Genomic DNA, 14,729 nt, shown 5'->3' on the forward strand with positions numbered 1-14,729 from the left:
TAAATTTTGTCCAGGTCATCTGCCCGGCTTTGATAGCGTTTCTTTATGCATCTATTATGTAGTTTATACAATTTATATAATAGTTGTCATATGATTATAATGAAAATAATAGCAATAAGTATTGTTAGTAACTTTAGGTCGGATCTACCGATTTTACATCTACTAAACCCATTGTGTAAAAATTTTCGAAATTTTCTTCAAATTTACTTATTTTGTTTGTTTGTGACATATGTATATAATTTAATGCAAAAACAAATTTTTTTTTTTTTCTTTTATACTACTGTATAAATTTTTTGTTAATTTTTGAAATTAATTTATAATTTATATATTTTTTTTTTTGCCTAGTGTTTGTGTGGCTTTACAGGCCTCACTCTAATTGGGCAGATCTTATTCCGCTCAATTTTACAATTTTAGATTTTACAGTTAAGTTTTATGCATCGCAGGCATTTAGAAAAAATTTTGTTTGGCGGTGGGCGCTCTAGGAAGCGCTGTCACTGCTCCGGGTCTAGCTTGTTGCGCTAGACGAGGCCGGTGCAGGCTGCACAGGTGTACTCGCAATGCGGCGAGTGTAGAGGTCCCTCGCAGTCGTTCGGGCAGGTCTTCCTTGGCTTTGCTATTTCTGTCGTTTGGGGTGGTGGAGTTACGATTAATATTTTACTGATATTTTGTATTGCAGTGTAGGTGGTTGTGTGCATTGGCTCTTTCTTTTTGTTTTCTGCTAGCAACAATTTGATTTGATCGAGCTCTGTGTGTAATTTCACAGATGTGCTCCACGGAAAATTATCGTTGCTATTTAGCAGTTTGAGCAGTGTTGCCCTTCTGGCTCTCAGGCGTTTTACTACGCCGCCTCTTTTGCCACACATACCACTCTACTTACTGCGTTCAGTTTCGCTCCATTTCGTTGTTAGTTTTTTGATGTTACTGCTGCTGCTGCAGCTGCTGTTGGTAATTCTCCTGTTGGTCGGACTGCTGCTGCTTCTAGTGGTGCCTGCTGTGGTGCTGCTGTTGTTGTCCGCTCTCGTGCCTCATTGTATTTTATTATTATACCCGATACTCAAAATGAGTATTGGGGTATATTAGATTTGTGGTAAAAGTGGATGTGTGTAACGTCCAGAAGGAATCGTTTCCGACCCTATAAAGTATATATATTCTTGATCAGCATCAATAGCCGAGTCGATTGAGCCCTGTCTGTCTGTCCGTCCGTCCGTCTGTCCGTCTGTCCGTCCCCTTCAGCGCCTAATGCTCAAGGACTATAAGAGCTAGAGCAACGATGTTTTGGATCCAGACTTCTGTGATATGTCACTGCTCCAAAAATATTTCAAAACTTTGCCCCGCCCACTTCCGCCCCCACAAAGGGCGAAAATCTGTGGCATCCACAATTTCGACGATACGAGAAAACCCACCACATCGTTAACGCTTCCTCTACATTGGCTCAAATCTCTAATTTCAATCTTCGATCCATACTCTTCCCTATATTCACTATTCTCTATGTTATCTCTACAATCACTACCAAGGTTCTCTCTATCATCAGACTTCCACCTATTTCCCAATCTACTTCCTACTGCACTTGATTCTCCACACTCAATCGCAGGGTTCTGTACGGTACTACTACGCTCTCTACTGATATTTAATTCTCTACACTTAATCACAGGGTTCTCTACGGTACCTCTATGCTCACTACCAGGGTTGTCTCTACTTACACTATTCCTTGTATATTGCTTTCTACTCTCATCTTTTTCTAAATTAGACTTTTCTAAACCGTATTTGACTCTATAACCATCCTCTAACATATTCGTCACTTGATCTTGTCTGCTCAGCGCATCAACGTGCGCCATACTGGCCCCAGGTCTGTGCATAATGGAGTAATCATAGTTCTCTAACTCTAGGGACCACCGTGCTATCTTAGGACTAATTGACTTTCTGGTTAACGTCTGTACTAACGAATTACAATCCGTGATTATTTTGAAGGACCTATGCTCCAAATATGCTCTAAAACGCCTCAATGCATAAATTATAGCCAATGTCTCTAGTTCGAAACTATGATAACGTGATTCTCTTTCTGTTGTTTTGCCAGAATAATAGGACACCGGGTGCATTTTCCCATCATCTTGTCTTTGCATCAGTATTGCGCCATAACCGTATGAACTTGCGTCTGTATGTAATTCCGTTTCTCTATTTGGGCTAAAAATGGCTAATACCGGAGGATTTGCCAACGCATTCTTAAGAGTTTCACACGTCTTCACCTGTTCTCTATTCATGGGAAACGGACCACCTTCTTTTAACAACTGCACCAAGGGCTTAGCTGTCGTCGCAAATGACAACATGAAACGTCGAAAATACGAAAAGAATCCCAAGCATGAGTGCAGTGCTTTTACATTTTGAGGGACTGGGTATTTTTTCAAGGCCTCAATATGGGAATCACTAGGAACTATTCCGTTTTGATTAACTTTATACCCCAGGAAATCGATGTTTCGATGGACAAACCTACACTTTTTTAGATTTATCTCTAAATTTTGCTCGCTAAACCGAATGCATAGTCTTTTTAATATATCCATGTGTTCTTCAACTGTTTTAGTCGCTACTAATATATCATCCATGTACACTACAATGCTTTTGTTCCTAATAAAGTCTCTCAAGAGCTCCGAAATAAATCTTTGAAAAATAACGGATCCATTTTTTAACCCAAAGGGCATTCTCAAGTACTCATACTGTCCTTGCGGTGTCAGAAACGATGTATACCGAACTGATTTTTCTTCTACGCCTATTTGATGATACCCACTTTTCAAATCTATAATGGAAAAACAGCACTTGTTTTCTAAAAACTCAAGACAGTCCTCAATAAGGGGCAATGGGAAATTATCTTTAACAATTCGTTTGTTCAGACCACGGTAATCGACACACATTCGAAGTTCTCCTGATTTTTTTTTTACTAGGACCAATGGGGAAGCATAAGGAGACTCACTATGACGGATTACTTTCTTTTCTAACAGATCATCTACTATTTCAGCTACTTTCTCTCTCTCATGGTAGGATAAACGACGCGGAGTACAATGAAATGGTGTTGTTTCTGTTACACGAATCTGCATCTGATACTTTGGTGGTGCTTTAAAGTCAAATTCTTTGTGTAAATAGTATGTCTTAATAACTTCCCTACACTTTCTGAAATATACGTTTTGCATACGCAATATGTCGCTAAGTTCACTTTTGGTTTTCGCTCTTATGTCTGTATAGTTCATCGCAGAGTTTTTATACCCGATACTCAAAATGAGTATTGGGGTATATTAGATTTGTGGTAAAAGTGGATGTGTGTAACGTCCAGAAGGAATCGTTTCCGACCCCATAAAGTATATATATTCTTGATCAGCATCAATAGCCGAGTCGATTGAGCCATGTCTGTCTGTCCGTCTGTCCGTCCGTCCGTCTGTCCGTCTGTCCGTCTGTCCGTCCCCTTCAGCGCCTAATGCTCAAAGACTATAAGAGCTAGAGCAACGATGTTTTGGATCCAGACTTCTGTGATATGTCACTGCTCCAAAAATATTTCAAAACTTTGCCCCGCCCACTTCCGCCCCCACAAAGGGCGAAAATCTGTTGCATCCACAATTTTGACGATACGAGAAAACTAAAAACGCAGAATCGTAGAAGATGACTATATCTTCTAGAGTGCAAAATCTGAACCAGATCGTATAATTATTACAGCCAGAATCACGAAAACAATTTCACTCTTTCTCGCTCTGTCTCACTCTAACACACAGGTTTCATGGTCGGTTTTGCCAATTGCAAAATATGAGTTCAAGGATCTCAGAACCTATAAAAGCCAGAGCAACCAAATTTGGTATCCACACTCCTGTGATATCGGACCTTGACCGTTTCCTGTCCAAATTTTGCCACACCCCCTTCCGCCCCCGCAAAGGACGAAAATCTGAGGCAACCACAAATCTCAGAGACTATTAAGGCTAGAGTAACCAAATTTGGTACACACACTCCTTTAAGATGTCACTATAAAACGTATATCTCAGAATTTCGCCCCACCCCCATCCGCCCCCACAAAGGACGAAAATCTGTTGCATCCACAATATTGCAGATTTGAGAAAACTAAAAACGCAGAATCATAGATAATAACCATATCTATCAGGTTGCTGAATCTGGATCAGATCAGATCATTTTCATAGCCAAAAGGAGCAAATCAATTTGCACTGGCTACGCAGCGCCCGACGTCACGCTCAGACTGATTTTCTGTCTCTCTCGCACGCACTCTTTGTCGTGTCGTTAAATATTAGCGGCGTCTGCCGGAGGAGAGCCATACTGACTTAGTATCGGGTATAACCGTAGAGTTGCGGTGTCCGCAGCAACTCACAACGTTCCCCCTCGTTTTTTTTTTTTTGTGCAAGCCCCACACCTGATATGTTAACTTTTAATAGCACGGTTTTATTATATGTTCTTCTTTCTTGATCGTCGTATATGAATGAATGTGTGTTGGCATATCGATACTTGTCGAGGACAAGTATCGATATATCGAGTACATTGGTATATCTTATAATACTATCGATGAGTAAATCTTAAACTAATATTCAAATCTTATAAACTAATATTCATATCTTACACATGATTCGTTTTGGACTTTTTCTTTTATTGTTAGCCAATTTTTGTTACCATTATAAATTTGTTTTAAATTTTGTCCAGGTCATCTGCCCGGCTTTGATAGCGTTTCTTTATGCATCTATTATGTAGTTTATACAATTTATATAATAGTTGTCATATGATTATAATGAAAATAATAGCAATAAGTATTGTTAGTAACTTTAGGTCGGATCTACCGATTTTACATCTACTAAACCCATTGTGTAAAAATTTTCGAAATTTTCTTCAAATTTACTTATTTTGTTTGTTTGTGACATATGTATATAATTTAATGCAAAAACAAATTTTTTTTTTTCTTTTATACTACTGTATAAATTTTTTGTTAATTTTTGAAATTAATTTATAATTTATATATTTTTTTTTCTCAGTTTTTACATTTTTTTTTTGCCTAGTGTTTGTGTGGCTTTACAGGCCTCACTCTAATTGGGCAGATCTTATTCCGCTCAATTTTACAATTTTAGATTTTACAGTTAAGTTTTATGCATCGCAGGCATTTAGAAAAAATTTTGTTTGGCGGTGGGCGCTCTAGGAAGCGCTGTCACTGCTCCGGGTCTAGCTTGTTGCGCTAGACGAGGCCGGTGCAGGCTGCACAGGTGTACTCGCAATGCGGCGAGTGTAGAGGTCCCTCGCAGTCGTTCGGGCAGGTCTTCCTTGGCTTTGCTATTTCTGTCGTTTGGGGTGGTGGAGTTACGATTAATATTTTACTGATATTTTGTATTGCAGTGTAGGTGGTTGTGTGCATTGGCTCTTTCTTTTTGTTTTCTGCTAGCAACAATTTGATTTGATCGAGCTCTGTGTGTAATTTCACAGATGTGCTCCACGGAAAATTATCGTTGCTATTTAGCAGTTTGAGCAGTGTTGCCCTTCTGGCTCTCAGGCGTTTTACTACGCCGCCTCTTTTGCCACACATACCACTCTACTTACTGCGTTCAGTTTCGCTCCATTTCGTTGTTAGTTTTTTGATGTTACTGCTGCTGCTGCAGCTGCTGTTGGTAATTCTCCTGTTGGTCGGACTGCTGCTGCTTCTAGTGGTGCCTGCTGTGGTGCTGCTGTTGTTGTCCGCTCTCGTGCCTCATTGTATTTTATTATTATACCCGATACTCAAAATGAGTATTGGGGTATATTAGATTTGTGGTAAAAGTGGATGTGTGTAACGTCCAGAAGGAATCGTTTCCGACCCTATAAAGTATATATATTCTTGATCAGCATCAATAGCCGAGTCGATTGAGCCCTGTCTGTCTGTCCGTCCGTCCGTCTGTCCGTCTGTCCGTCTGTCCGTCCCCTTCAGCGCCTAATGCTCAAGGACTATAAGAGCTAGAGCAACGATGTTTTGGATCCAGACTTCTGTGATATGTCACTGCTCCAAAAATATTTCAAAACTTTGCCCCGCCTACTTCCGCCCCCACAAAGGGCGAAAATCTGTGGCATCCACAATTTCGACGATACGAGAAAACTAAAAACGCAGAATCGTAGAAGATGACTATATCTTCTAGAGTGCAAAATCTGAACCAGATCGTATAATTATTACAGCCAGAATCACGAAAACAATTTCACTCTTTCTCGCTCTGTCTCACTCTAACACACAGGTTTCATGGTCGGTTTTGCCAATTGCAAAATATGAGTTCAAGGATCTCAGAACCTATAAAAGCCAGAGCAACCAAATTTGGTATCCACACTCCTGTGATATCGGACCTTGACCGTTTCATGTCAAAATTTCGCCACACCCCCTTCCGCCCCCGCAAAGTACGAAAATCTGAGGCAACCACAAATCTCAGAGACTATTAAGGCTAGAGTAACCAAATTTGGTGCACACACTTCTTTAAGATGTCACTATAAAACGTATATCTCAGAATTTCGCCCCACCCCCATCCGCCCCCACAAAGGACGAAAATCTGTTGCATCCACAATATTGCAGATTTGAGAAAACTAAAAACGCAGAATCATAGATAATGACCATATCTATTAGATTGCTGAATCTGGATCAGATCAGACCATTTTTTTAGCCAAAAGGAACAAATCAATTTGCAGTGGCTACGCAGCGCCCGACGTCACGCTCAGACTGATTTTCTGTCTCTCTCGCACGCACTCTTTGTCGTGTCGTTAAATATTAGCGGCGTCTGCCGGAGGAGAGCCATACTGACTTAGTATCGGGTATAACCTTAGAGTTGCGGTGTCCGCAGCAACTCACAACGTTCCCCCTCGTTTTTTTTTTATTTTTTATGAATGATTTTATTTGGGCCACGCGGACCGTTTTAACTTTGTTTATTTTCAATATATTTTTGTTTTTTGAACATCTACATGTTCGTGACGTCCTGTCACGGTCGCCATGTAATATGTCACTTGTTCAGTAATAACACGGGCACGTCTGTGCCGTTTGACTTCGGTTTTTAGAATCTTTTTATTGAATTTATTCTTATAACTCAGACCGCATAGCTGCGCTGCCGGTTACGCCAACAGCGGAGCGGCTTCATACATATTTGCCTTAATCAGCATAATCGAGAGGGCAAGAGCCGTATGTACATATATGTAAATATCCGCAACTCGATTTTAAGTTTTTTAACAAAGACTTTTATTTTACAACTTAAATATCTTTATGTCACCAGATTTAAATGAATTCCCCGACTTGACTTTCGGTCTGCTTGTCTCAAACGGAACTGATCTCTCTGCTGCTGGCTAGTTTCCATGAGCCCTTCTCTTGGAACTCCCGACTCTGGCTTCGGGCGTTGCTTTCCTCGGCTGCATCTTCGTGTCGGTGGCGTACGTGCCTGGATCGATATTTGGGGATGCGTCGGCTTTGATGAAAGGCATCCACTGCTGGCGATCGGTGTTGCATTACATGACGGAGCTAGGAATGTGATACTCCTTGGTTTTATGTCTAGCTTTGATTGGTCCTCATGAGTGGCGTGATTCTAAAGAATCGATTTCTCGAGAGTGGCGTGATTCTAATGTTGCTGAAACAATGTGGTCCATTGTTTATATTATGGGGGGCCCTAGCTTGGAGTATGGGAAGAAACAGTTATTGATTCTTGAGTGGGGTCCTGTTACTTGTGTGGATGGGGTGGATGAATTGTACATAAACATAATGTGTATGGGATGTGGGGAATTATGGATATGTCACTCCCCCAACGTTTGTTATTAGCCTGTCCCTAGGCGATTACCCTCGGGTATAGTGACGGGGTGTCAAGTGCGGTGGCTGAGGTTGGTTCCTCTTCTGCTTCTATTATAGGGTTTATACATTTAACCGTGACTCTTTTAGAAGTTTTCGTAAATTTAACAGCTACATAACTTAGTAGTACTAATATAATTATGACAAATGAAATTAGTAGACTTATTTGTAATAGGTTACTATATGTGGTGTATTGCATAATTATTTCATTAGTTTGGACATACGACAGTGGTTTTATTTTAGTTATGTTGTTGTTGACATAAACATTCTGGGCAAAATCTAACATTGTGTTTGATATTGTAAATTCATTTAATTGGATTGAACAGTTGTAGATTTTTATAATGGTATTTCCTTCCGCTATGATTTCTTGGTTTACACAATTCTGATTTAGCGTTGTTTTTGGAAGATTCCACGTGATTAGTATATTGGGTTCAATAAAGTTTATTTGAAAGTTTTGAAAAGTTTTGGAATATGGACATTTAGTGGGAGTTTGCATTAAAATTCCTTTTATACAATTGTCATTGGTTTTCAATCTAGTTTCTTTAACAAATACTTCTTCATTTTTTATGTAGTACTTGTCGTATGTCATATCTGTTAACATGTTATTTAATTCGTCTGGATACGGAACGATTTTATAGATTGGTACTTTTGTAATGTCTTTGGGAATGTTGGAAATTATTAGAATTTCGTTGGTATCGGATTTTAGCCATGTGGAGGTTTTTATATTTAGTATTTTCTCAGAATTTATTTGTTCCAGGTAGTCTTGTTTTAATAATTTTGGATTAAATATACCGAGCCTAGTTAATTGCATACCTAGTTCTATATCTTCGATATATTCTGTGAAATGTTGTAGATTGAATATCAAAATTTCTATTTGTTGATTCCTGTCTTTTTCTTCATTTAGTTTGTTTATAACGTTTATTCCGCTATTAACTGCATCTATTACCAAATTTAGTTCATTCATTTGAATGCTATGGCTGGCTAAATTTTCTATTTTTTGTTCCAAATCGACTTTATCTTCCTGATCTAGTGTTCCAAAGAGATATTTGTAGGCTGTTCCTACTATATTGATTAGGCCTCTTTTATTTCTTTTGGTTATTTTTAGCCCGTTCATTTCTCTTTGCAATTTGTCTACTAGATATTTTATTTGGATTATGTCCTGGAATTTAGTGGCTTGCCTTAACAAATTTTGGTATAGTTCTTCGGTTTTAGTTACATTAACAGTTAGATAATGGTATTCGTAATTGATAGGTATGTTGATCGATCCAGTTTTGAATATCATATATCCGTTTTGGGATTTTATAGAATTTATTTCTATGTTTTGGCCCTGTGCCATTACGATGGTAATTATGAGGAAGATGAGGATTTTAATTGTGTTGAAGTTCGCCGATTCCATTAACTTCCTCGGTTTCTCTGGAATTATTATATTTGCTTCTATTAGATTTCTTCTTTTTCTTGAATTTTGATTTATAATGAGTTATTTTCCTACCCCTATTCTTTTCTTCATAATGTTTTTCGTCTACCTGTCTAATTTCACCCGTCCTTTTGAAAGGATTTGTTACCTTAGACTTAACTAGAGGTGATAGTTTATAGCGGGTATCTACTTCATACTCTATGCGGTTTTTATTTAATTGAGTGATTTTATTCACTTTATTTAGTTGTGTGTCATAATCAGGTGAGCCTGCATAAATGAATATATCAGCTGGTGTCCTATTTGTGGTATTATGTTTGGTTTTATGATTATAAGTATAAAGAATTAATTCAAACTTCGTGAATCTATCTTCTGTGTTATCCTCGCTAGATATTATTCTTAATTTTTCATTTACTGTTTTATGAAATCTTTCTACGTCAGATATTCCATTTTAGCTGGAAGTGATCTCTATTTTGACGTTTTCCGCATTCAGCCATGCTTGCAATGCTGTGCACATAAAAGCTGAATCTTTATCGGCTTTGATTTCAATTGGTTTGCCCATCTCGTTAAAAACTTTCATGATGGCTCTTTTTGCTTCTAACCAGTCACGACTTTTTACTTCTACAAGAGTGGCAAACTTCGAGTATACGTCAATACATGATAGGAACTGTTGGTTACCAACCATATAGAAATCCATGACGTATTTCTCTCTGATGTTCAGTATTTCCGGTGTAGTTTCGAATGCCAACTTCGTATTTCTATGCTCTGTTTTGGCAATATTACAAGTAGGACATTCGTTTATGATGTTTTGGATTAGTTTTTGATAATCCGGGTAATAGTATTTTCCCCTAAACCAATTGACGGTTTTCTCTATCCCTCGATGGAGTAAGCCTTTATGATTCTTTAATATGGTTTCTTTAAATTCAGCGTAATTCTGAATATCTAGGAGTTTCGTGCTTGATTTAATAGCTTTGGTTATATTGTTAGAATTAATGATTTCTAAATAGGCTTTTTGGAATGGAGGAAAATCTGTTTCGTTATGGAAATATAATGCGCTCTTTTTGGTGCATAGATATTCCTTTATTATATCCTTCGCTAAGGTGTTAGTCATTTCCTTATACGTGATCTTGATGATTAGCTTGTGAAAATAACGAATTGTTTCTACCTTATCTTCATTGCCTTTTATTAGCTCAATTTGCCGATTGTAATAGTTAATTGGTATTTCCGTGATAGCAATGTGATTTAGATTGTCTTCCTGTGCGCTATGTACAGTTGCACCAACGCTATTGGAAGCTTCTCCCAGGAGATTTTCATTAATCTTTACCCTTGATAAGGCATCAGCTACATGATTTTCTTTGCCTGGTAGATATTTCATTTTAAAATCAAACTCATTCAGTTTTATTTTCCACCTTTGTAATTTCATATTTGGCTCCTTGAGGTTGTTCAACCAAATCAAGGGTTTATGATCGCTTTGTATCTCGAATGTTCTACCGAACAGGTATGAACGGAAATACTTGGTTGCCCATACGATCGCTAATAATTCCTTTTCGATGGCTGAATAGTTTATTTCATGTTCATTTAGGGTTCTGCTAGCGTAGCAGATCGGTTTGTGTTCTTGTGACAAAACCGCTCCCAATGCTATGTTACTAGCGTCGGTTGTTACCGTGAACATTTTGTCAAAGTCTGGGAACGCAAGGATAGGGTCTGAGGTGATGAGTACTTTTAGTCTCTCAAATGCCTCGACGTACCTTTCTTCCTTGGGGTCTATGACAGCTCCTTTCTTTAGTTTGAGTGTCATGGGTTTTGCTATGTTTGCAAAATTAGGAATGAATTTCCTGTAGAACCCGCACAGACCTAAGAATGACTTTATTTGTTTAGTCGTTTCTGGTATTGGAAATTTGACAATGGCAGAGATTTTGCCTGGATTTGGTACTATTCCTTCAGTAGTGACTACATGACCTAGGAATTCAGTTTCCTTTTTCATGAATTCACATTTATCCATTTGTAGCTTCAAGTTGGCGTCTCTCAACTTTCCAAATACTCTCCTTAGTGACAACAAGTGTTCTTCCAATGAAGTGGAAAATATAATGATGTCATCTAAGTATACAAAGCAATCTTTGAAGATTAACTCTTCTAGCAGATTGTTCATACATCTTTGGAAGGTAGCTGGGGCAGTGGTTAGCCCAAAGGGCATACGAGTGAACTCGTAATGTCCATGCTTAGTGGAGAACGCAGTTTTGGGGATTGAGCTAGGTTCCATGGGTATTTGATGGAAACCTTTTGCTAAATCGATTGTCGTAAAATACTGACATTTACCTAGTTTGTCTAGGATTTCATCCATTCTTGGAGTTGGGAATTTGTCCTTAACTGTTATTTCATTTAGACTTCTATAGTCTACTACCATTCGATATTTTTGCTTTCCTGAAGCATCTATCTTCTTCGGAATCATAGATATGGGCGAGCAGTAAGGAGAATTCGACTTTCGAATTATTCCCTGCCTGATCATATCTTTGATTTGCTGGTTTACCTCCTGATCATGTATCTGGGCATATTTGTATGGTCGTCTGTAGACCGGGTCTTCATGTTGAGTTTTGATCTCGTGCTTGATTGTACTTGTGAAAGTCAAATTGTCACCTTCTCTGTACTGCACATCCTTAAACTCATATAAGACCTTCTTTAACTCTTCCCTCTCTTCGTCGTTTAAGTGTTCCAATCTTAATTGATTACATTCCCTTAATTCACTGTCTAGAGCGGAAGCGAAGTATTGATCTCCCTCTGGAGATGGGTCAAGGCACTTAGGTGCGATCTTCTCTTCTTTTGTAGAGGGATCAGTGCACTTCTGTGCGGTCTTGCCGGCTTCAATAGCTTCTCCACTCTGAATGATTGGGTACGACCTAGCTGCTAGTGTTACAGTGTCATTTCTGTAATCGATGACGGCTTTACTTGCCATCAAGTATTCTCTTCCTAATAAAATATCATAATTTTCGGAAAAGTTATGTATGTAGAACTTTTGTTCGGACGGACATGTTTTGTTCGCATTCCTCATTATACTCTTAGTTAAACGGACAGGTCCATTGATGGTATGGACCGTAAGGTTATCGTCTTTTATCTCGGAATCTGTGTAATTTTCTTTCATGATGTTGATCGATGATCCCGAGTCAGCGATACACCTTAATATTCTTTTATTAATGGTAATGTTTATATAGGGTCCTCCTCGGTTTCTTCCGAGGCGGCTTGATGAAAATTTACGTCCATCTTCGTTTGGCCACTCTGGCTCTCCCTCCCTCTTTTAGTAGGTTGGTTGGGTCCACTCCCACTAGCTTGGTTTTGAGATATTTGCTGATTGAATGGATTCTGAGCCCTACCTTGATTCAAGGAATTTTTGAACTCATTGTATAATCCAGGATTTTGGGAATTTTGATTTTGATTTGTTCGATTAGTCTGACCTGTTCCAGATGAACTCTGAGTTTGATTGTGATAGTTAGTAGTATTATAATTTGGATAATAGTTTCCAACATTCTTTCGATTTGATTGAGACGATTTCGATTGATCTTTATTTGTACCTGAATCTGTTGTACTAGCTTCGTACAATCCTTCTTCTTGTGCTGCCTTCTTAAGATTAGACAATGTGGTAATATCTTTTCTTGCTAAGGTCATGAACATTCTGTCAGGAAGTTTTCGAGTAATGACATCTTTAATTGTGTTGTTCAAAGCGTTTTTATAAATGACATTATTTTCTGGTATGTTTTCTAAGTTTAGCTTATTGTTTATTAATAATTTTGTTTTTTTTTATAATTGCTTGTCGCTTGTCGAAAGTACTACTTTCGGTACAAATATAGCTACTATTCGGGTTGTACATAGTATATGTATATAAAAAACATGATATGTTGTCATACATAAAGGCAGAGAGATTCTTTAACAATATAGAAAAGCATTAGAAAAACATTGCATCTTGCATCGGTTGGACGGAACAAAACTTAAGAACTATTTATGCAGATTCGTGTAAATAATTTGTGGTATTCGATAGACGCATCTCTAAGGCACTATACTGGTGGATGGAATGTACAATCGTTTAAATATTTAAATGTTGGTGGAAACAAAGCGCATCGGGGATAGTCTGGTGCAGCTTTTGGACGGTCTGGTTTGTGCAATTTCGTTGTGATCTATCTCATATAGAGAATACGATTCCTAGCCAACGGGCATTGTGGATACGGTGCTATGAGGAGTTGTGGGACGTGAACCAGCGAGGGAATTAGCTGTGGAGGCATGCAGCGACGCCATTGTACCCATGCGTAAATGAGCCAAATCCTCTAGTTTGGTGAGATCCACCAGTTCCAGGAACAGCGAATAGACCACGGCCCAGCCATATATCGAGAGCAAACAGAAGATGCTCCACAGCATCACCATTATTACATTGTAGGCAAAGTACAAGTCATTGACAATGGCAAAGAAGATCAGCGCCAGGGCGCGCCAGACCGTGAACACGGCAAAGGTCCACAGCCAGGGCATCACCTTCCGCTCGTATTCCTTTCGGAGGGCCACGCACAGCAGCACGCTGGTCACAAAGTTAATGAGTGCCATGATCAGGGAGAACAGGGCAAACACAATCAACATGTTGCGCACATGCTTATTTCCCACATAGACAAACTCATACGATATGATATAGTACCCATAATGCGTGGACCCAGGTGCGGCCATCGCATAGCAGTAGATATCAAAGACGCTCGAGGCAATGGTAAACAGTGAAAGGAAAATGGCAAATAAGCCAATGAGCATGGCACCCTTTTGTATATCAATATACTGATTGTTTTTGAGCAGCGGCCGCTGGTACCAAGGAATCCGCACAGACCGCGTCGAACGCGACATCTTGGAATGCAGATTTGTCGAGGATCTTCCCGTGGCATGGGAGTACACCGAGGGATTGGAGCGATATGTGGAGGGCGTTTTCCTTCCGTAATTCATCTTGAAGCCTTGCAAGTGACGTCACGCACAGCAGAAGTAGAAATCGGTTTACAGTCTATAAAAAACTTTTAAAATCAAAGAAATTGTTGCTTCGCAACGCATCAAAAACAAAACACCAGTGTGACCGCGGGCTTGTCGATAGGATATAATGCTTTTATCTCTAATTCTTCTATAAACTTACGAAGACTGCCGTTGAATCTGGTGGTGTATAGTTGTCGTAAGAGTTCTTCATATGGTGTGTGATTTTTGAACTCGTTGATCAGCGCCGTCTTCAGTTCGAGCCACGTGTTGGGTTGTATCATTTGCGATATGCGTTGTGCCTCTCCTGACAGTTGGATCTCGGTCGCTCCAAATAGGATCCTTTGTTGGCGAAGATCTTCAGTTGGATATAATCCGCATACATATTCGATTCGTTTGATAAATGAGCTTAGCTGTCCAGATGAACCGTCATAGGCAGGTATTTGTCGGATCGACAGCAGTGCCTGGTTCAAGTGGATTTCGCTCAATGATAGTGGTGGTAACGCCATGTTGTTGGTGTTGATTGGGTTTTGT

At 39.1% G+C, this 14,729-nt stretch overlaps 1 protein-coding gene across 1 annotated transcript; it reads right to left on the minus strand.

Moving 5' to 3' along the window:
• Positions 1-13,018: 13,018 nt before the first annotated feature.
• LOC113565940 lies at positions 13,019-14,259 on the minus strand. The gene has a single exon (XM_026989321.1). The coding sequence runs from the start codon at positions 14,175-14,177 to the stop codon at positions 13,404-13,406; it is 774 nt and encodes a 257-aa protein (XP_026845122.1). The 5' UTR covers positions 14,178-14,259; the 3' UTR covers positions 13,019-13,403.
• Between the last annotated feature and the right edge of the window lie 470 nt (positions 14,260-14,729).

The sequence above is a fragment of the Drosophila persimilis genome, unplaced genomic scaffold (assembly GCF_003286085.1).
Source record: "Drosophila persimilis strain 14011-0111.01,24,50 unplaced genomic scaffold, DperRS2 tig00000232-arrow-arrow-pilon, whole genome shotgun sequence".
Taxonomy (NCBI): Eukaryota; Metazoa; Arthropoda; class Insecta; order Diptera; family Drosophilidae; genus Drosophila; species Drosophila persimilis.